At 38.8% G+C, this 24,357-nt stretch overlaps 2 protein-coding genes across 4 annotated transcripts in view; one reads left to right on the forward strand and one right to left on the reverse strand.

Moving 5' to 3' along the window:
- The window catches only part of LOC103389085 (ephrin-A5-like), a 1,154,841-nt gene that overhangs the window by 58,155 nt on the left and 1,072,329 nt on the right, over positions 1-24,357 (forward strand). The window lies entirely within an intron of this gene.
- Positions 1-24,357, reverse strand: part of LOC103389048 (cingulin-like protein 1) — a 48,181-nt gene that overhangs the window by 5,964 nt on the left and 17,860 nt on the right. For 2 of the 3 annotated variants that reach the window (XM_025062753.1, XM_008324310.3), the window contains exons 2-15: positions 18,225-18,355; positions 12,570-12,687; positions 12,260-12,450; positions 12,084-12,168; positions 5,890-6,336; positions 4,928-5,215; positions 3,694-3,792; positions 3,215-3,388; positions 2,830-2,931; positions 2,686-2,744; positions 2,085-2,232; positions 1,896-2,000; positions 1,373-1,525; positions 1,108-1,275 (exon numbers count right to left, since the gene is read on the reverse strand). In XM_025062753.1, the coding sequence (XP_024918521.1) occupies positions 1,108-1,275; positions 1,373-1,525; positions 1,896-2,000; positions 2,085-2,232; positions 2,686-2,744; positions 2,830-2,931; positions 3,215-3,388; positions 3,694-3,792; positions 4,928-5,215; positions 5,890-6,336; positions 12,084-12,168; positions 12,260-12,450; positions 12,570-12,687; positions 18,225-18,355 (2,268 nt within the window). The remainder of the gene's footprint in view (positions 1-1,107; positions 1,276-1,372; positions 1,526-1,895; positions 2,001-2,084; positions 2,233-2,685; positions 2,745-2,829; positions 2,932-3,214; positions 3,389-3,693; positions 3,793-4,927; positions 5,216-5,889; positions 6,337-12,083; positions 12,169-12,259; positions 12,451-12,569; positions 12,688-18,224; positions 18,356-24,357) is intronic. The other variant, XM_025062754.1, reaches the window with a different exon arrangement.

Here is a 24,357-nt window from a genome sequence, read left to right on the forward strand (position 1 = left end):
GATAGATGATAGATAGATGGATAGATGGATGGATAGATAGATAGATGGATTGATGATAGATGGGTAGATGGATAGATAGATGGATAGATGGATGATAGATGGGTAGATGGATGATAGATGGATGATGGATAGATAGATAGATGGATGGATAGATGAATGGATGGATGGATAGATGATAGATAGATAGATAGATAGATAGATAGATGGATGGATGGATGGATGGATGGATGGATGGATAGATGGATAGATGGATGGATGATAGATGGATGGATGATAGATGGATGGATGATAGATGGATGGATGATAGATGGATGGATGATAGATGGATGGATGATAGATGGATGGATAGATGGATGATAGATAGATAGATAGATAGATGGATAGATAGATGGATAGATAGATAGATGGATTGATGATAGATGGGTAGATGGATAGATGGATGGATAGATAGATAGATGGATAGATGGATGGGTGGATGGATAGATGATAGATGAATGGATGGATGGATGGATGATAGATGTAGATAAATAGATGGATAGATGGATGGATAGATAGATAGATGATAGATGTATGGATAGATGGATAGATAGATGGATAGATAGAGGGATGGATGGATGGATTGATGATAGATGGGTAGATGGATAGATGGATGGATAGATGGATAGATGGAGGGATGGATAGATAGATAGATGGATAGATAGATGATAGATGGATGGATAGATAGATAGATAGATGGATAGATAGATGGATAGATAGATAGATGGATAGATGGATGGATAGATGATAGATAGATAGATAGATAGATGGATGGATGGATAGATGGATGATAGATAGATGGATAGATAGATGGATAGATGGATGGATAGATGATAGATAGATAGATAGATAGATAGACAGATAGATAGATAGATGGATGATAGATAGATAGATAGATGATAGATGTATGGATAGATGGATAGATAGATGGATGGATGGATGGGTGGATGGATGGATAGATAGATAGATGGATAGATAGATGGATGGATGGATGGATGGATGAATGGATAGACAGACAGATAAACAGAAATAACTTTATTAATCCATCACAGTATGTGTGAGCTTTAGTACCTCTCCCTGCAGCCGGCTGACGAGGACCTGGTGTCTCTGCAGCTCCTGGTCTTTTTCCAGCAGAGACTCCTCTAGCTCCTCCACCCTCAACTGTGCATCCTCTCGCAGCTTCTTCTGTAGGTTTATCTCTGCTGTGGCCTGAGTGGACACCTGCAGAGCCTCACTCAGCTGAACAGAACAGAACAGAACAGAACACAATGCCCCTTTAATTCAAAACTAAATTTTCTATATATTAGGGATGAAAAAAAAACCAACTCCGTCTGACCTCAGTTTCCATCCTAAAGATGGTGGCGTTGAGCTCAGATGTCTTCTTATCCTTGGTGTCTTTGTCAACTTCCAGCTCCTCCAGTTGTCTCTCTGTTAGCCACAGTTTTTCAGCCAGATTCTGAGCGTGCAGGGTTTGTTTATCCAGGTTGTCCTAAACACAATATGTAACATAATGACATTTGAAATCTTACTTTTTAAATCTGATTAATCAAATGGTAATGGTAATTAATCACGATTAATCAGGATGACTCATTTAAATGATATTTACTGAAATGTTTTTCCTACTGCTAGAACTGAAAGACAAAAACAGCAGATAGATGATGGAGTTTAGTCATTATTGTGCATCTTGATGGTATGTTGTTTAGGGAGTTTCTTTCTAACCTTCAGGGAAATGTTTGTCCCTGACAATCTTAATCAGTCTGCATTATTGTGATTACAAACCGTAATGTCACTGTCTGTCCAGGTTAAACTGAAACAAAACGTGAAATGGAGACATTTTTTTTGCCCCTGACAGGTCTTACCTCTGCGTCTTGGATCTTGTTTTTCAGCGACTGCTGCAGGAAGTTGAAGGCATATTCCTGAGTGTTGGCCTCGACCATGATGTCCCGTGCCTCTCTCACCTCGATCTGGAACCGGAGCAGGCGCAAGAGAAGTATGTGTCAGTGTCAGTCACACACACACGCACATCTACTTTTCTTCCTCCTTCACACCTCCATCTCTCTGTACTTCTCTGCCAAAGACTGGTTCTCTCTCTCTATCTCCAGCATCTGTTCCCTCATCCTCTTCATCTCGTTGCTCAGCTGAGTGTTGGTTCTCAGAAGATCCTCGTTGTTGACCAGCAGAGCACGCATCTCAAACCTGCAGCAGAAGAGGTGAAAACAAAAACAAAAACATATAATTCCTGTCGAGAAAAAAAGAAAGAGAAAACTAAACATCCTAAAACTTGCAGAAAAATAAAACAAAAGTAAACTATGGAGAGAAGATCATATTTAGAATAAATAAAAAATGAAGAAAATCGACAAATAGATGTATTATAAGAAACTGACACAAATTGTAAACAAATGTTTTAAAAAAAGACATTAAAAAAGGTGTGATATTCAAACAAAAACATAAAAAAAATAATTAAAGCTCTTTTGGAAAATACATTATTAAACGATCGATTTAATAATTAACGATTATTAAACGAACATGAAGATTCTTAACCCACTGTCTGTTTTAAGAAACGTGAAGATAGAAAGATGTAAAGATGCCAAATTCTTAACCCACTGTCTGTTTTAAGAAAAGAAGTGGAAGGAGGAAAAAAGAACACACCTGATCTGGTTCCTCTCCTTCTCCATCTCCACGCTCTCTGCCTCCAGGAATTGGTTTCTCTGAAACACAGACACCACGATCAGAGCGGTTTGGTCACATGACTCCATCTGATGGTTGACTGGTTGGTCAGGTGACCACTCTCACCTTCTGACAGGAGTCCAGCTGTTTGGTCAGTTCCTCAATGTAGTCCTTTTTATTGGGGGCCCCCAGGGTGGCAGAACGCATACTGTAGTGAGTGGATACCGCCTGTAGGGGGCAGCACAGACTGTTAAAAAAGGTTTCTAAGTGTGCCACTGGAGTTGTTGTGTGCTGTGTTTGCTACAGAAGCCTGAGAGGCCTTCATGTTCAGTCCAAATTTTCTGTAGTAAGACCAGAACATGCCAATTTTAAGCAAAAACCAAAAACATTGTCCTCAATCATTTTTGATATTGGTCACTATTTCTAAAAGGTGATCAGGACAGGATTAAAAGTCTCCACAAATCATTCAAACAGGTCAATAAGCATGTGTCCCTGAACGTGTTCCACCTACAGGGTTGAGCTGCGTGTTGACCTCTGGTCTTCTCCTCAGAGTGTCATAGGTGGAGAATCTGGTACGAGGAGCAACAAGATTGGCTGTGGCTGCCACGCCCACTGGACTAGTGCTGCGGTAGTTCATACTGTAGAGGTTCATTTCTGAAGTGGCAGGAGAGAGTCCACCCTGGACCTGGAAAACAGACAAAGTGTGCATTGGTATTTTCTATTTGAGAATCCATGGTAGAAATTGGAACTAGGGTTATACATTTGGGCGACGACATTACATGTTTTGGTGATTAATTTCTCCATATAATTTTGGCACTGGTAAAAATACATTAAAACAATTGAATTCCAGCAAAAACAATATTTGTATATATGTGTGTATATATATATTTACATATCTATATATGTATATACACACCCACACACATATATATAATCAGCAAACAACAACAATAATTACGACTATAATAATTAAAACAATCAAGTACAAACCTTGAACTCTGACATTCGATGCATGGGGTTGTACTCCATGGAGGCAGTTGTTATGTAGGGACTGTTAAAAGCTCTGGGAGGGCTGTCGACAACACCCAGCTGCAGATAAGAAAATAATGACCAATAATAAATGTCCAAAAATGTTTTGCTTTTGGAACAGACAGGTTGTTTTCATTTTAATAGTACAATTATTGCCCGTGGTAGGTTTGGCCTTAGTGAAAACATGGCTGCCGAAAGTAACGCAATGAAAAACAAACCTATATTTTTGAAAGGAGGTTTAATTGATAGAACATGGAGGGTCCAAACTGGATTGGAAATGTGTAGTTTTGTCCATGCTCCCCCTTCTGGCAGCCATGTTGTAATGAATGCACCAGCAGTCAAATAGTGCATGGATTGTAATGTTCACATTAGTTTTGGTCAAAATCTAAAAAAAAAATCAACAACTAAATATAACAATCAGATTTATGAAATCAATTGTGCTTATAGTTTGGGTTTCATTGTAAATTTGTATTCAATATCAATTTATGAAATCAATTGTGTTTATAGTTTGGGTTTCATTGTAAATTTGAATTACATGTGGAATATATTTGTTATAAATATACAGTAGGGTGTAAAAAAAATCATGTTTTTGCACAGTATCTATGATTCACATGTTTAGTGTTTTTTTTTAAATTATCAATCAAATGACTTCCATTAAAAGCAGAACTAAAAGTACAATGTGTGACAGTGTGGAGACAGGTGCGGAGAGGGACGACCAATGAGAAACCTGATATTTCTGTTTTGTCCGAAAGAAAGTAGAGTCTCTAAACTGTGACGAAAGAAGGATGCCAAAAATAAAATAGAAAATGTGTAAATTACTTCATTAAAAAAATATTCAAATAAATTCAATGCAAAGGTTCAAGATCCCTACATTGTACAGTTAAGAGACTATTTTATTATTATTCAACTATATTTCTGTTCTAGGGAAGACTTTATCAACAGTACATAGGAAGGCCAAAGACTAAGAATTATTACTCAACTATATTTCTGTTCTAGAGAATTACTTTATCAACAGTACATAGGAAGGCCATTTAACGTTTTGTCCTCCAGAGGGCAGTGTTTATTAACTAGTGAAGTAGATTATCCACATCCTTTTTCTTAGCACATTAAGTACATTTAATTGACACGTCATACCAATGAAAATTCATTTTCATTAAACATGTCCCCTATGAAAACACACAATAACCCATCTCACCCTGTCAGATGTTGTGTCCCAGTCCCTTGAGGTCAGAGACTCCAGAGATCCTTTGTAGTGATTTGGCCCCAGTCTAGTGTTATCCCACCGGGACATCTTGGGGCCATTCTCTGCCATGGGTGCACTGACTACCGGGGCCTCTGCCTCCCTGTTGCTACTCACTCCGTTGGTCCTCAGCTCATTGCTGAGGAACAGCTGATATTTTGGGTTCTGGTTGATGGACAGGACTCTGGGTGTTGAAGGTTCTTCCAGTGTTGGACTGTCAGGTTGCTTATCCAATTCAGACTCCTGGATAAGAAAGAGAAGAAGAGTAAGTATTTGATTGCTTTTATCAAAGACTTTTAGTTTCCTCCTAGAAATTTAAGTTTAGAGTATTTTGGATTGTAATCAAGTAGACGGTGACAACAAACAAACATTGCATTTGTATATCAAGTGAAACACAAACTTTGGACCTGGTCTTGATGTGTACGTCCTGACCTGTAGTCAAAGGACAAAGCACAGCCAAGCCAAAAATCCTTGCAACGCAGCCTTTGCGGACATGTGAGAACCAGTAAGGTTATTGCAAACCCCAATAACCTGCAGGTCTTTTATATCTCACCAAGCAAAGTTTCACAAAGACATGGGTTCACGTGTCACAATCACTTCATGCAGTGCAGATCAACACAGTTACGCAGTGAGACGGTTATTATTTTAGTCCGAACACAGAAAGTGCAACATGAAAGAATCACCAAGGTGAGTGAGTGGCGGAGCTGTGAGGCCATGTTGATTAGTATGACGGAGGAGCCAGTGCTTTGCTTCACGACGGGGTTAATTTTGTTCAAGTCATCATGCGGATTGAGAGCGATGTTTTTAGTCATGCACGGCTTCACTTGACGACCTGCAGAGGCCTGTCGTCAAGGTGACCTCGGAAGGCTTTTGTTTTATGGAAAAAGGCTTTGCGGTGGAGCTGCTGTTTTTCTTACCGATCCCATGCCAGAGTCCGCCATGGAGTCTCCACCACAGTCTGTGGCCTGTGTTTTACTTTTTGCTGGTGAAACAATCTTCTCAAGATCGCCTTCTACTGGACAATCAATCCTTGCAGTGATCTGAGTGGTTTTCAAGCTTCTGTCAATGGACTGGAACTCTTCTTTTAGTGGGGGCGTCACAGTGATGCTCGGCACTGGACTTTCAATGTTGCTCAATGGTTTAGAATTAGAATTTACAGCCTCTGTGGATGCCCACTTCGTAGACTGTGCCAGGCCAGAAGAAGGTCTTTGTAGAGTACCGTAAGCTGAGACAGAATCTGGACCAGAGAATTTATAAATGAGGTCTTTCACACTTCCACATCTACGCAGATTTGACCTATAGATCACGCGTGGAGACGGGATCTTATAAAGGGCTTTCCAGGTCAGATCTTCTTTGCTTGTTGTCTAAGAAGAAGATGACATAGGCAGATGCTTAAGGAGCGGAACACAAAGCAGAACCTCAGAAAACTGTGAGCTGTCAATCTGGTTCTGCTCCGTCAGTCACCTTTTTCTTTTATTGTTGGTTATGGAAATAATTGCTGAAGTTTGTACCATATTTTCTGGACTATAAGTCACCCTTTTTTATCCTTCTACTATATATTAAAATACATAGTCTCACGTTGGTTATTTTCCCACTGACAGCCATTAGAGGGCCCTCTAGGCTTGTGTACCAGTATCTGCTACACCTGTACCACTGAAAATTTAAATGTCCAGTGTTATTTTCACACTGGCAGCCGCTAGAAAACACAGGTGCGACTTATAATCTGGAGCGAGTTAGTCTAGAAAATACAGTAATGACTTTTTAATGACTTAATAAAAACAAACAATTTAAAAATTATATTTAATAAATTAAAAATAAAGGTGAAACTTTGGTCTCAAATGAATTGTTCGAGAAAAAAAATGCAAGAATGCAAAATTAACAAAAAGAAATGCATGCTTAATCATATCCACATCTATGGACACTACTGCCACCAACTGGATTGAAAGAAAATGCACAATTAAGTATAGGTGTAGAAAAACCATGGCCATGCAGTTTTATCTGGCACTGAATATGGATAGAGAGCAAGTATTGTAAATATAATTTGAAATGTACCTTTTTTGTAGGCATACAGAATAAGAATGAAAAAAGCATACATATACATCCCTAGAATATATACTATATATATATATATAGTATATATATATATATATACTATATATATATATATATAAGGGATGTCTGTTAATATCCGCCAAATATTAGCATAGTATGTAATATCAATGTACATATATGTATATATATGATATATGCATATGTGTACAAGTATTTATGTATTTTAATACATTTATGTACATGTACATATATGGATATACACACATATTAGAAAGTCTTGTCTATACAATCCAACCGTTAGCTGTGGGATCATTATTTCAAATGTTTAATTATTCACTGAACATAGCATGCAAATAGTTAAAAGTGAATTTTTAACTAAAGGATGTGCGTGTGTCTGTGTGTGTGTGTGCGCATGTTGTTGACTGTTGGAATGCATACATAATGACATGAAGTCCGGTGTGAATGTTTGTGCGTGAGTTTGCATCCTGACATAAATCCCCCTTGAGTAACTGCAACATCTGCTCACTCATCTGGAAAAAAAAAAAATCACTTCCCTCCCTGAGCCGCAGCATCCTACTTTCTAATACACAAATTAAACAAAAAACATAAACTGATACAAAGGGGACAAACTCACATTTGTGACAGAGGAACTAGAAAACTCACAAACTCAAAAACTGACAGCGTTTTAACTTCATTCTGCCAAAGGGCTACTTGAATAAATCCTGCTTTAATTAACTGTCCCCATGACACAGAGGTCAACGGCACTTTCAAAAATGAAGTGGCGAGCAGCCAGAGGTTTAACTTTCATGGCTCCAGAGTCCAAAGCACCGAGTGGCCTTAATCCAGGGACTCGTCTGGCAGTTTCTCCTGGGAGAAATTTTGGGGCCTGGGATGGCAGCGAGGATGGGAGGGAGAAGCGGGGGTAAAAGTCTGGGGTTTATGATCATTATGGTATTATAACGACCAGGCCAGTATTGGGTCTTAGCTGATGGCTATCAGAGGTTTTCATACCATATCGTCTGTCCGTGAATTGTTTGGTTTCGTAAGCTAAATCAAAAATGTACTTAAAGCAAGTTAATAATTTGATGTTTTACTGCTGTCCAAACAGGTAAAGACATAAATGCTTGCTTTCTAGAAAATGACAGGTGAAAATATATGAATGCAGTTCAACTGTATGTTTGAATATTTTCATGGTAAATTAAAGTTCTAATGTTCCTCTGTCAATGGACATAGAAGTATTAAAAAAAGAAAACGCTGTAACTGTTCTTCCACTTACAACTCCATACATATATATGTATATATTTAAAATATTAAATATATATATATTCAAAATAGATTCCTAGGAAGCACATATCTTGAAAGATAAGGCCTTTGTTAAGTAGAAGAAGTCTGTTTGTAACACAATAGCTTTCAAAAGAAATTTTCTGGCTGTTGATTCTAAAATACTGTCTATCCCAAATTTTGCATTTCAGTCAGAGACCTACACTGTTTGCAACTGTTCTAAGTACTTTATATTCAGAAAAACCAGGTCTACATTCCCCAAAGCCCTGGACACACAAGCGCACAATGGCTCAGTATTCCCCAAGGTCCGACTACAGTATAGACATATGGTGTAGAGCCGAACGCCATCTGACCTAGATATGTGATGGCAAAGCACCCTGGGAAATACAGCGAATGTCACGCTGATGTTTGGATCATCAGTGCGGTGAGCATCTGTCTTCAGCTTTGACTAGACATGATATGTCAATCAGAAAGCAGGCAACGTCGGCAACCTGAAAGTTGGAGTTCCCGCAGAACGCTATGAATATTCAGCTCCATTTTTAAGAATGATTAAAGGTGTAGGGATAACACAGAAGGAGAGAAGTAAGTGGGGTGACGTGAGTTAACTTTTTTAAGGGGGTGATATCTGTTTGTTTTTTAAGGAATCCAAGCTAAGAATAACTAAAAAAAAAAAAGCATTACTTTGTTATAAATAAAACATAAGCAAAATAAAAGCTTTGTTTACAACACAGCTGACTTGGCAAAGTAACAGTTACTGTTTAATTCTGTTGTTTTGGTAACAAGATATCAAGCTAAATCATTTGTTACCCCGAGTGAAAAAAAAAAAAGGTAACATTTTACAAAGGTGCCTTGATTAAAGTGAGACTGAACACGAGGTTCTGTACAGCACTCTGGTGAGTTTACATCTGGTGTTTTTGTACCCTTTTGTTGAGAGTTAACAAACACAATCTATCATTTTTGCTGTTTTCTTTGCTAAAAGTCTGGAATGCAAACACTCCTTCACTGCTAACAGGTGCGTTTGTGTGCAGGCCATTCATTTTAACAATTAATAAATCCGTCTCCCTAAAGCTGAAAAGCCTCTTAAATAAATCTACTTAATTAATATCTAATCCTGATGATGCATGATGGTACAAATCCTAGCTCATATTCTAAAGGATGAGCCACAAATAATCTGATGGCAAGGTTATAATGTCTCTGTTAGGACAAATTGCCATTTGGGCATAAATTAGCAGGACAGTTTGGATTTGGATGGCAGTAATGAGATACTTTAACCTTTCCCGAGGGTTATATACCATCAAGCCACTCACCTGTTATTAAGTAATAAATTGTTTTAGGGATGAGAATTATTTATGGTCACTGTCAGTTGTAAATTTCTACTTGTTCCTCATTCAGAACTGTTTTGTTCTGACGAGCAGTTTCCCCAACGTTTTTTGAGCCTAGGCAAATATTGTACATTTAAAAAAAATAAAAAATCCCATTGGGGTACCACAAAAAAAAGTCACAAAGAGTATATGTAAAAAAAATATAATGACCTTCTAGTTTCAATATACTTAAAATTTAGTCAGTATGAAACCTGGGCCTGTTTAGTTGAACACGAGACTGATAGAGTAACAGGAATTGAAGAAAGACACTAAGAGCTTTTTCGACAGCTCAAAGTGTCTCTCTTCTCTAGTGTTTATAGCCATCTGCTGCCACCTAGTGTAAGAGTACTTGGTTTTTCTGTCCGTTATTGTAAGTTAACTTGGATAATTTTCCACAGTGACCTGGTGATCTCTACCGCCACACTATTGAGTTGTGGCAAATAGTTCGGGAATCTCTGGTCAAAAGTTAAAAGCCACAGGTGAGTGTTTACGCTCCTTTACAAGGCATTTTTTTAACTTTTCCAATTTATAAAACCTGACAATCACCAACTGTGGATCAGACATTGTTAATTCTTATAAATTTTTTTTTGCAGCTCACTTCAGGGCTTTCCACAGCTGATCATCCATCTCCATCTAACTCAATGACTTTCCTCCAATACACACATCTCATTCATCACTACAGCCATAGAGTTCTCTGGGGTCTTTTCCTCATTTGTTCGATATCTCCACCATCACTCCTCAGCCCATGTTCAAACCATCTCAACATTGGGAGTTTTTGTTTTTTTTTTAATTGGGACTTTCGCTGTTTCTCTGATTAGAATAGATTTGATTCAACTAGATTATATTAAATTATATGAATTTAGATTAAATTCGATTCAATTAGGTTAGGTTAGGTTAGAAAGGATTACATTATTGATCCCGCACTGGGGAAATGGACTGATTGATTATAATTTCTAATCCAGTCCATTCTGGTCCTTCCAAAAGACGATACTATTCGATATAAAACTTTAACCTAACATTTTGTGACAGTTTTAATTTCCTGATCATTTGTTGGACACCTGTATCAGGGCCTTTTAACGGGCTTTAGAAGTGACAAATAGAGAATATTTCGATGCAGTTTTACTCCAATTGTGCTGTCTCGTTGAAGTCGACTTCAAGTGAAGTGTGTGTAGTGTTTGTAAAGAGCGATGGCTGCGAGCTCCGTGGCTGCTGTTGTGTGTTTAAGCTTTGTGAGTTAAACAGTGATGACACTTTGACAGGTTTTCTGTTATAATAAGACTCTAAACCAGGTTTCTTCCCTCGTCGTTTGCTGTCACGACTGTGTCAGTTTATTATGCTGGGGGGTTTTTTTTTTTAAGGATGGTAAAGGAGAAAGGGAGAGAGTGTGTGAGTGTGCGCGTGTTTGCATCTGTGTGTGTGTGTGTGACAGACAGAGCCAGACGAGCAGGCAGATGTTTCCTTCGTCTCTACTCCGACTGTCTGAGAAAGACTGACAACAGCTGGACCAATGCCAGACACACACACACACGCACACGCACACACAAACACACAGACATACACACAAAGACACACCTGATTTTTTTTTCTTATTGTTCTCTGCTGTTATTTATTCTGTGGTGATTTTTCATTACTTTTGTCCAAATCTGTAGCTGAACAAAGCTCAGTTCAACTCTTGTTCGGCTCTTGTTCACCGTCATAACAAAGGCATGACTTTTCAAATGGATTTGTATAAGAACGGAACCCATTCAAAAACCAAAACATACTCGTGCACTATTATTAAGAACAGTCTAGAATGTAAGGCATCCAGTTTGGATGGTAAGGTCAAGTTTGCGTCACTTGGTTAGCTACAAAATCCCCAACACCAAAATCCACAGAGAAAATTTGTACCATAATTTCCGGACTATAAGCCGCAAATTTTTTCACACTCTTTGAACCCTGCGGCTAAAACAATGATGCAGCTAATTTATGGATTTTTACGAGCTAACGAAGTTCATACCGCTAGCGATCAGTGACTTTTCTGGTAGGCTACTGTGTGTTATACTAGTAACGTATGTCTGTCTGTGAATGGCTGTGTGTGTATATGTGCGTGGAGCGAGCGGGAGAGAGAACGGTAGCTAAAGTTGAGAGCAGTTGAGCCCTGTCCCGTTGTAGCGTCAGTTGGTTATACAGGCGCTGTTAAAACTCTGTTTTTGTTCTGTTGCCGACAGGTTATTCAGTGTTGATTTTGCATTAGCATCATCTATACACGAAAACTTAAAAAGCCCTAATTTTTTTTTTCTACATTCTTTGCATAAGCAACATCCTGTCAGTGCTGCAGTTTTAACCTCCACAAATGCACAAAAAAATTATACTAACAAAATAAATAATAAAAAGTCATTTTAAACAGTGTAGAGAAAATGCCGTGAAGTGAACTGTACCATGTTGTTGTGCTGTTCCGTTTCACTCTTTCTCTGCACGCTGCAGTCACCACCTCTGTAAATGACGTTTTGCTCTACCTCCGAGCTGAAAATAGAATGGTAAATACAAGATTTTTTTTTTTTTTAATTTTTGCAAATTATGTGCATACCACAAATCCTGGGTTGTGTTCGGGTACCTGTAGGAGTGTTGCTGTATTTTCTCTGTGAATTGGGTCAGTCTCTGTGTCTCCTTCTGGTACCGCCTTAGGTCTTGGGTTAACAGATGATGGAGGGTGCACAGTGCCTCCTCCTGGAAGACCAGTCCCTCTGACTGGACCAAACGCTCAGTAATGAGGGCCTGAAGCTCCTGATGAGCACACAACTGGAACTGTTGGGGGAGACAATGGGGGAAACAACCTTCAAAAGTCCATTTCACTTCCCTGTTTTTTGCTTCTGTCAATAACATAACTAAAGTAATTTGTCTCTTCTTTTTTTTTGGTCACGTACTGTGGTTTTCTGGACGTTAAATGCTCCCTTCAGTTGCTCCTCAGTCTCCTTCTTCTTCTGATGAAGTTTAAGAAGCTCAGATCTTAACACCTGCTGGTGATCTTGGATGTGTAGGAGTCTGGAAACAAAAAGGCGGAAATTTAAGGTGGAGAGATTATAGATGGAATAAACTGGTAATATCAGACCTCCATCTGTGACACCTGCAGCCAGTCACACTTTAGCCACGCCCTCCAGAACCACATGACCACTCATCAATCCCACAATATGCTCTGATCATCATGGCTGTTATATTAGCTGTACTGCTCAGTGTGTATCGATGAAAACAACATTATTTGGTCAAGGAAGAAACGTGTGTTTTTCATGAGGAGATTTTTTCCATTTAATCTTACATAGTAGTAGAGGTATGGCAGCTGCAAGTACCGATGAAGACCTAAAAGTTGTTAGTAGTATAAGAGTACTTCAGAAAGTAATGGTAGTAAAAAAGTTCACTCTCTTCAAACTTTGACTCAGTAAATCAGTGTGAATGAAACCACCTGTATCAGTAAGGTTTGAATAAAAAGAAGAATAAAAGTAGCAGTTGATAGTGGTGGTAGTTAAGAAGAAGTGTGAATAGTGTGTGTGTGTATGTGTGTGTGCGTGTAGGTCAGTAGCAGGCCGTGACCATAAAGAAAGCCCTCTCCTCTACATATGGACTCATTAACAACATTATTACTGCTGGACATAAAGTCAGTCCCAGGTGAGAGGACATGCACTGAGACAGCAGGTTGTCGTGAATCATCTGTCCACCGGGGGTCACTAAACCTCCGTGACAGAGTGAGCAAGGAAGACGAATAGGAGCACGAGTGTTTTGTTTGTGAACAGCAGCAGGAAGAGGAAAAGGAGAAGGCGTCTCTTCCAAGAAGTGTCTTTGATGAAGGATGTGAAGACGCCAGGTTCTCTCTGCATCAAGTGAATGGACATCGGCAGAAATAGGCAGCGTTGATGAGGTTTTCAAGGACCTCAGCACTAACTTCACTCCATGACTGGAGTTATGAAGAGGCACTGATCCTTGATTTAAAGATTCATGGATCCCATTACTAACGCTGGACACGGAATCTGTTTCAGAGCCCAGGGAGACAAGAGGTCAGGGACTTTAACTTTCATTGTTTCCATTATTACAACAAGTTTGCAAGTTTAAAACCGGACTGACTAAATCAGGCGTGGACAAACTTTTTGACTCACGGGTCACAATTGTACTAAAACTGAACAGGCGGGCCGGGTCAGGAATAAATAGAATGTGAATTAAGATAAATGGCATGTAAAAGTCATGCATAATAAATAGAATGCTTTTATCATTTTCTACGCCATCTATTGGGGAACATGGATTAAAAAGCTGAACGGGCTGCATCGGGCCCCCAGGCCTTAGTTTGCCTATGCCCAAACTAAAGAGTCTAAAAAAGGCACTGAGATGAATAAAGAAACCTCTCCAAGAAACCCCCAAAGAAAGTCACTTGTGAACTTATGCTGTAGAACACTGCTTTGAAATTAAGAGAACATTTTTGCTAGTAAAAGTGAAGGGCCACGATCCCTTTTGTGCCCACATTTGATCAGAGAGCTGATAATGTGGATCAATAATGGCCTAAAGATCTCCCTCTGAAAGGCATTAATTTTAAATCAACATGTGTTCAAATGCTTTAAAACATATTTTACTAAATTGAATACATTTCATGGAATTTTTTAAAAATTTTTTAATTTTTTTTTGTTTTTTACTTGTTCATTTTTAAACGTCTATGTTGCATCCGTGTATGTGTGTGAAATCAGGTTTCCAAACAACCGCCACCACACGCACCGAGCACATACGTCGTTCACGACCTCAACTCGCTGCAGCTAAATAGGCAAAGATGCAAACAGATAAAACGACGCCCACACTATCTTCAGCCACAGTTATTATTAATGGAATGTCACTTTATTGAAGAAAACTTGTTTATGCTTCACTCTATGAAGACTGGCCAAGGAATCGTTTGATTGACATGTGAAAGAGGGAGTGATTTCCATAAAGTTTTATGGTGACCAAAGGTTAAAGAAATGTTGCATAAATAATAGAATACCATTAGCACTGCAGAAAGCACTTAGCAAGTCTAAACAGCCGCTGTTCTTATGTCTAGTCTTATGCAAGTTCGATGCGACTATGACTTAGACTTAGACTATGACTATGACCCGAGTATTGACCTGAGTACCCATCCGTACGTCGTAGAGTTCAGGTTCAACTTAAGAAAATCTTGTTAAAGACAAGATGCACCCTGATTGCAGCACCTCTTGTGACCACTATGAGACACTGTTGTGGGGAAGATAAATGTCATCGAAGGATGTGTAATAACATTGTTGTAAAACTCACATTTTAAAACCATGAAAAAAAACAACCCAAAACAAAATAAGATCTTAAGATTATATCTGTAACTTTTAGACACGGGGTGTTCTGAACCTTTATGAAGGAAGAGATAAAACAGTGGGGATATATATTGGGCATAAAAAATCCCCACATCAACGTCGATTCTCAGTCATCAAGGTGTCATGAAGTCAAAACAGTGGGGCTATATATTGGGCATAAATTTGTAAAAAATCACCACATCAACGTAGATTCTCAGTCATCAAGGTGTCATGAAGGTCAGGAAACTTAAAAAGATGTCAGACATAGACAGACTGAATTAACAAGACTTCACTTCTCAACACTCTTCTCTAAGTCTGGAGTAAAAATCAGTACTTTGTCCTCCTGTTAGTGAAATAACCTATTTTTCCACAGTCACATATAATTAAATTTGTCCAAAAATATTCATCACCAAAGTTCATCAAAAAAAGGAAAGTGAATTATTTGTCACACTGCACACACACCAAATGTGATCTCTGCTTTTAACCCATCACCAAAGTCAGCAGGGGGCAACGTAAGCAGTGAGTGGGGACAGTGCCATGCTCAGAGCACCTCAGTGGTAACTTGGCAACTGGTGGACTCAAACCTAAATCCTTCCGGACCCAAATCCACTTCCTTAACCACCAAGACACTATTGGCCCTTAAGTTTTCACAGGACTACAACATTTGACACAAAAATCAAATCCATTCGAAAATAAATCTTTTATTCTTATATTGACCTGACATTAAAAATGGTTCATTGCCAAAGAAACATATTTTTAACAAATTAAACCAATATTTAAATGTTGATTTAAATCTTTGTGGATAGTCTGAAGGAAACAGAAGAAAACTCTCACTGTGTCTGTTAGTGCCTGGGTCTGAATGACACCAGGATTTATCTTAAGCAGTTAAAGGACCTTATTATTCTGCCAAGCCAAGGTTTGTAGTTGGACTTTGCGTGACTTGGAACACAACTAATTCTCCCATTTGAAAAGTTTGGTGTAAAAAAGAACCTCCCAATATCCAAAGATAAAAGACTGAGCTGCAAGGAGCTTTGATAGCAGGACAAAGATATCACGCTTAAGAAATAGTTTGGAGAAGTTCTTAACACCAAAGCACTTGACTTGTGCAGCTTAAAGTCAACTAGGAGACAAAACAGCCACTTTATCCGTGTTGCTAAATGTTGGAGCGTCTTCATTCTGCTGTTATTAAGTGTTCCATAATCCTAGGAAAACCCTGACAAAATGAAAGCAAAGTGACGTCTTTTTCTTCCAGTAATCCCGAAGACGGGGAGGGGCAACAGTTTTTAATCAGGGATCTATTCATTTCAGAGCAGTCTTTTTTTCACCTGTTGTGAAAGGAGACAGTCAGTCTTGGCAGAGATAACTAGGGGTTACTGAGAACTCAGACAGTTTTAAGGAATGCCTTCATAACATCGGTGTGTTTGTGTGTGTTCCAACCTTGACTCCTGAATGTGTTTTAGCTTGCCTGGACTGACATAAGTGAGATGAGGTGAACAGCTATACTGCCAAACTGCTAATCTTGGCAGGAGGAGAGAACAGGGTGAGGCAACGTCCTTAGAACCACAACCCCACCGGTGTTGACAGAATTAACATTAGAACAACATTTCAGGTTCTTTTGGTTGTGTTGTGTGGCACAGACCCCTTACGGATGCAACCTGGCCGAGATACGATCAAAAACTTAGTAAAACAGAGAGGCCAGTGCTGAATGCCAGGAAACAATCCAATAAAGGCACCTAATAAAAATGAACAGCTGTTTGCGTTTGTCTTTACAAAACATGTTTACAAAATTAACTTGCTCTGACACAACCCCCGTCTGACTGGAAAATGAAGTTTTATTTTGTAAAATGACGTGCACCACATTCCTTCGAGAGAACCAGCGATATTTAAACCACTGCATTTAATGTTCACCTCAGTCACACCATTTGGTAGGATTGCGTAGAAATATCGATTCATCAATGCATTGCGATCACCTCCCGCCCCTTCAATATCGATTCCACAATCTTCTGAACTGATTCAAGCCCCTTGTGTTGAAGGACAGATGACTCAAGCCCCTTGTGTTGAAGGACAGCGTAAGTTCAACAGAGAAGAGTGCCCCCTGCTGTTTGGAAGGGGGCACCTACAGGGTCACTCGGTGCAAGAGGGGAGGGGTATCTGGTATTACTACCAGAGTGTGCGTTCATAAACCAGTAAGTGAGATGTTTATGTTTGTCAGCCTTATACAATATTTTTCTATATCTGGCGTCTATGTCAATTGTATGTATAAAAATTATGTGAGTTATATGGCTGTTCATATGGGCATAAAACTAAATAAATAGTATTCTATTTATTTTAGAATAAAAAATATATTTTATATCAACAATAATTTAAACTGCTTAATTATCCCTTACTGTAGGTGGCGCTTTGTCCTTGAGGCAAAATTGGTGTGGTTCACCTCCTGGGCAAGAATCCCAGTTAGGGCGGTTGGTACCTTCCAGTGAACTCACCACCCACAGGAAGGTTCAGGGGGGTTGGTACGGTGCAGTGGGATTTGGGTGGTGGTCGTGGAGACTGCTACGTGTGTCACTGACTATGAACATTTTTCAGGCAGTTACTATAAATGTGAGAGAAACTCTTTCTTATCTGAGCCTTAGACCAACATATGAAACATTAGACTTGGTTACTGTAAAACTCACAGGGACCAAAAATGTGTTAAGTGAACAATTAATTTTCATTTTCTGTGTTCTTCTGTCACAGTTTCTCTTTCTCTCACGCACATATAAGCATGGAAAAATACACATACACACACACACACACACACACACACAGAGTTGTTGTCTCACTTTGTGCAGAACCTGCTGCTGTTACAAGATACAGTGAAACTCCTACAGTTGGTTTTTCCAGCTCTGTGACCAAACTCCACACACAGCAAACTGCCTCCTACTCACAACAACAACATAATCCTGTTTTTATATATATATATTTATATATATAAAATGCAGAGTCCAGTTTTCAGGAAGATGATATATACATGTATTTGAATTGTTTTAAAAAGAGAGGAAAGTGTGCAGACAATATAAAAGACAATTGTAATTGTTGTTTTTTCACAACGATTTTTGCTGATTCCGATACAGGTCAGATTGGAGTAAAATACTGACTGATTTTTGCTGATTCCGAAACAGGTCAGATTGGAGTAAAATACTGACTTGACTAGTGAACATTAACATTCAGTTTTGTTAATCTCAGTCTACAAAGATTGTGTCTCACACTCACTGTGACTGTATGTTGTCAAGCTCCTGTTCCGTGCGTCTTTGCAGCTGCTCGAGGTCAAAGGTCAGCTCCTTACTCCAAACAGCGAACCTCCAAAGTTCTTCTGGTCCGGGATTCTCCTCTAATCCCAGTCCCTAATCACAGTGGGAGACAAAAGAGAACCATGAGCGTCCGGTGTCCTTGAACAAAAACTCTCCCTCTATATATACGTACATGTTCTTAAAGCAAATTTAAATTTAAACTAATTTGCTAAGCGCATTTGCAAAGTGAATATTGTGACATCACAAGTCTACATGGAGCATTATTTCTAAATATTACCAAATACTAACTTCATGGTAGGCATATTTATGGACCTATTCAGCATGTGAACCACTCTGGGATTTGGTCTGGCATCATGGGTACAGAGTTTGCATCAGTCTGATTCAGGCAATTTAGGAGAGGTCCACATATAACTTGAAGACATGGATCAGGCCACACATACAAATTCTCTCTCTCTAAAGTATAATTTTATTTAGACAATTTTAAATGAGCGGGTGTAATCATTTATTCAACTCTCACCACATCAACTGTTAGGAAACACATAGCTACAGCACCATATCCTGAGGCGGGTCTTATAATTATAGATTTCTTTGACACACCTGAACAGTAACCAGGGTGGAGAAAATGAATCAAAGAAAAGTGTTCTGACGTGAGAGAAACAGCAAATGAGCTAATGTTTCATTAGTCATTAAGTACGAATCAGTAACAAGTATCTCATGTGAAAGTGTAGAGATGTCGGATTTCAGCGGTGCCGCTGTGTTTGACGCATCACTGTGTCAGACATGGCAGGATACTGAGTAGGGGGATGATTCAACATCTGCCGCAGGAGACACTGACATATTTAGAGGAGGTGAAAGGACAGAGAAGGTCAAGGAAAAGGACACAGGAGGACACGAGGAGCAAAGACAGAGTGGCGAGAACCCAGGTCTGACATGTCGTGTCGAAACTTGTCAAAAGTTCAGGGAGAAAGAAGGAAAAAAAAAAGAGTAAGAAAGGCTGAAGGCTGAAAGATAACAGACAGTCTGAGTCATTCTGGCAGAAGACGACGGTCGCCTTCATCGTCCTCTTCATCTGTCTGTAATCTTGCCTAATTCTTTTTTTTTTTTTGTTTGTCTGTGCTCAAATGACTCATACGTGCAAAGTGTTCACTTTGGTTCCATGTAAAACAGAAAACTAATCATATCCAACAATTTAGAGGTCATGCAGTTCATAGTTCATCACCTAATGTCTAACAAAGACACCTGAAGATCCGATACTGTTCAAAAACCAGCAAAGCTCACTTGAGGGACAACATTTTCATAATTTTGTACATGTCGATTAATTCCTGATTTATCGACATGTAACTTCTTATTCCTTACCCGGTTTCACTTTTTTTTATCTAAGCAGCACTGATAACATAAACATGAAAACAACAAAACAAAAACACGTTTGCATGCAAGCACTTAGCACAGCTACTTCGCCAACAAATGTTTTTTCCAAAAAATGATCATGTATAGTTTGGTTTAGTTAAACCACGTTTGCATGGAAGCACTTAGCACAGCTACTTCGCCAACTACCGGCTCCTGTCTCATCTTCCCAACTGGGCGGTAACTCTGTGCTGGCAGATGAACACAGTGCTGCTCTGGTTTCACCAGTACTGATAACAATCTTTGATTTATGACTGGATTTATGGGAAGTACTAAAGCATGGTCAAACATCCCCAACATCTCAACATGGCGTCCAGGTTTTTTTTATTTTCAATCCCAGACTCACAACAAACAATAAAAGCGATAAGACCACTGTGATTCTCAAAGCAACATGGCATGGCAAGAAGCTAAAACAACACGGCGAAAAAATGATATAGGTCATTAGTGATTCCTAAAAACAGTCAAGAACTCTTTTCCGCCGGAAATAAAAATCAATGTACAAAAAACAGCCATTTTGAATGAGATTTGTTTGTTATTCATTCAGACTTAATCAAAGGGAAACAGCAGATCCATTTTAGAGCAATTAGGGTGTGTTGACACTCGTCATGATTGGCTAGATTACATGAAGCCCTGCTGGTGTTGCTCTGTCAGTGCGGTTCAACGTGGTTGAACATGTGTGAAGGTTACTGCCCAAATCACTGTGTGAAACTAGGATGTGGATCCAGAGTGGGCTGGTGTCCTGTCCTGGATTTCTATTCTCTGTCCGATTAGTATGTTTTGCGTACTGTGCATGCCCACAAAAGAAAAACCACTAGAATACGTCATCGCTTATCCCCCATAACTGTTAACAAAGCAAATGTTGTATATATATGAACATCTAGAACAGTGTTTCCCAACCACTGTGGCGTGGCAAACCGGTGTGCCGTGAGAGATTATTAGGTGTGCCGTGAAAAATTATCCAATTTTACCAATTAGGCTGAAATCTATTATTTATTTATTGCATATAATTTTTCTTTGCTCATCAAAGCATGAAAGGCAGGACAATTAAATACTATTCTGCAGATGGCTAGGAAAACCAAAAAAAAAAAAAAAAATCAGCTGTTAAAGAAGATCTTTGTGAGTGTCTTTCTTCAATTCCTGCCAGTATATCAGCATTGTCCTCAACTAAACAGGCAGAGATTTTAGTCATTATGCGGTCATTTACACTAGAAGAGTATTATTTTTCATTACATATACTTATATATTTTGTGGGATTTTTGTTTGGTGGTGTGCTGTGGGGTTTTTCCTGATGATATATATGTGCCGTGGCTGAGAAAAGGCTGGGAAACACTGGTCTAGAATGCGGTGTTTTCGCTTGTATTTAAAAAAAAAAAAAAAAATCTAAATTACATGTTGATAATCGAAATCGACAAAAGTATTTTAATTTAAATATTTTCGCATCCTGTGATGCTAATTTCCAAATTGCGCAAGCTCCTACAACCCTTGAAAGTAAATAATAATGGAAATAAAAAATGTATCACATAAATGAGCTAAGTGACGATACTCCAAGTTAATCTATTTAGGTGAGTACCTGGCACACATACAGGAACACACATTGCACATCCAATGCAAATAATAAAAAACATTTTTATATGTAGGTCAGCAAGTGGGAAACAAACTGGAATAACAACCCATTGCTTAATAAGCTGGTTGTATCTGAAATTATATTATTATTCTAAAACTATAATACAATATGTAAATAAATATGAAAGTAGATTGAATTGTTATCTAATGACCTTAGTGGTTTTGACAGGTTGACCTTGTTCAAAATGGTACTGTAACATGATTGATGTCTGTCCTTCAGACAGACTGAGAGCTGATGTCGAAGTGTTACAGCTGCATATCATCAACAGACAAATGGTCCATTTGAGAAGACCAATGATAACATCAAGTGGGAGGGGTGACATGATTTAGTTAACTCTGTATGTCTTTGGTGCTCTCTTTCCTTGTGCTACCATAACTTGATAACTGAGAAATATATCCATTCTTGAGCACTTAAAAAAGCTAGTCCTTGTGCAGTAAGATGACTGAGATCAATATCTAGACGCAACACTGTTTTCGCTCAAAAATGCACACCACTACAAATTGTTCGCCATTTTTTCTGAGGTACAGAAGAGTTGCAAGATTTCCCTCAGAGGTGCCTGTTAATATGCCAGTAAGTAATACTGGAACAGTTGGTGTATCATAAAATCAATTGAAATGTGGATAAATAATGATGTTTCCTGATATTTTTCTTTTAAGGAGAAAACATTCCAAAAGGTAGAGGGCCACATCGATCAGGCACAATGGATGACAAGATGACAGAGGCATTTCAAAAGTGAAATCATACAAAAAACAACAAAAAAAAAAAAACAGAAATTTTGAGTACGAGAAAGGAGATGAAGTGCTTCGTTTCAACATGAGAAAGAGTGCCAGGAAAGAAGAAAGGGCAGCTATTTTGAAATCAAGGCAGGGTGAGTGCTTAAAAACCAAACACAACATCGGTCATCTGAAGCTGTACAAACGGAGTACCGACTTTGGCAAGTCAAGCATGAGTAGTGTGCCATCAGGACATTAGTAATCACATATATCAGGGACCATTTCAAAAATAAATTGACAGGGAATGAGGACTACATTAAAGGGGTAATGGTCAGATATTGAACACCCCAGATATATATATCCATATATATATATATATACCGCCTATACTGAGGTATACCCCGTGGGTATACTAATCTAGTAGACATAATTCACCAACAGAAAAGTATAAAATGTATTAAACTATTATTATATGAATCAAATAGGTAAAAATTCACCCATCAAAAACTGTACCGTGTTTAAAACTATAAACCTTTTTTTTGTACCAGACATTTGATGATGAAAACATCACTTTAAGACCAGGGATTACCAACTGAAGTTGCCAAATTTGTTGCATTAGTAGGTAAAACCCTACAATCACACTGGTCAAAATGCTTTCCTGCAAAACACAACAAGACAAAAACAAGAAATGCTGTGTTTCTTTAGTGACTATTAGGCTAAACTCTGAACCATGAGAAGTCAAGAATGCACTGCCTGGCCATTCAAGGTTAGGTTGTTTTATGTTGTGTCGTTTGGATTCCAAGTTTGAAAGTCATTACAAAAATATATATTTTAATTGCAGGTCCAAAGAAGTGATGGACATCAGTAGGAAGTTGGTTGTGGGGTTTAGGTCTAACTTACCTGTAAAAAAAAAAGGCCACAAAGATGATGATCAGACCTAGGCTTAAACAAAACCACTTTGCATACAAGATGCTAAAATGTAGCCAAAGTCAAAATCATCATCGTCAAAAAAAAAAGGCCACACAGTAGAAAGATGATGATCAGACCTAGGCTTAAAGCAAGGAATAGAGTGTGAATGCTTAATTGTCTCTATTGTCTAAATTAAATGATTCTCTTAAATGTATTTCTTCTTAGAGTTCATGTACATTTACTCTAATTGTGACTCTGTTGTTCTTTCTTGAACTGCAGGTTCTTTTAGAAGCTTCTCTAGCTTTTCTCTGTGTATGTTAGAACAAAGAAACAGGCCAGCAGCCAATCCCATTACATGTTAAATGCAGATACTAAACAAAGCAAGCATGTTTAATGCTAAAAAGCTAAAAGTTCTCTATAGAAGCAGGAAAAAGTTGTTCAGTGTTGTTCTGAGGGTGAGGATTGGAAACGCCTGGTGAGCAGGAAGCTCTCAGATGGTGGAAGTTTACCACCCACCTCTGTTTGATATCCACCACAGAGAAACCATTGTGCTACGCCAGCTTACATCCCAGTTTCATGCTAAAGAGGGCCATCAATCTTCAGACGTACTGTATGGAAACACTACAGATGGACAGCAGGCAATTAATTCCTTCTCACTCGGCGTAGTGGCTGAGTGGACGCGTTGACCCCACGAGTGGGCTAGGTGTCTGTGACAGAGACAGTCAATGTTGTCTGATTAAAGGGAATCAAAAACAAATCCATTGTGTTTTAATCCACACTGAGAGAGAGAGAGAGACGTACGCCTCGACAGGAGCCGAGAGGGATTCAGAGCTCCGCAGAAACCAGACGGAAGCAGTTTGAAAAAGAGCCGTGTGACATTTTCTGCTCTTTGTGTAATTTTTTAAATAAAAACATCTCATTAGGAAGTGAATGAGTGGCTGGTGAACGTGGGCTGCTGTGATTTTCCGCTCATTACTTTCTAACCCCGTCTCCTGGAAAATTACGTACATATTTTTACTAATTTGTTTCTCCAAATTGTTAACTCATAAAACATAATTGAGAAAACAAATTAGTGGTTGGTAAATATGATTTTTTTTTATATAAATACAAATTCTACAAGGGCGGACCGCATTCATCACAAGTGCTTGTATCTTTATTCTATGAGGACAGAGAAATACTTGTGGTTTTAGATAAAAAGATAAAAACTTTATTAATCCATTGGGAGTTCCCTTTCTGGGAATCCATCCATCCATTTTCAACCGCTTATCCGTTACCTGGTCACGGGGGCAGCAGTCTCCATGACCTCTCCATGACCCCCTGAACCTTCCTGCAGGTGGTGAGTCCACTGGAAGGTACCAACCACCCTAACCCGGATTCGATCTTGCCCAGGAGGTGAACCCTGGGGTTCCACACCAATGAAAGAGACATTGCCTCTGGGCCAAAGC

Source organism: Cynoglossus semilaevis, chromosome 14, assembly GCF_000523025.1.
Source record: "Cynoglossus semilaevis isolate Cse_v1.0 chromosome 14, Cse_v1.0, whole genome shotgun sequence".
NCBI classification, from domain to species: domain Eukaryota; kingdom Metazoa; phylum Chordata; class Actinopteri; order Pleuronectiformes; family Cynoglossidae; genus Cynoglossus; species Cynoglossus semilaevis.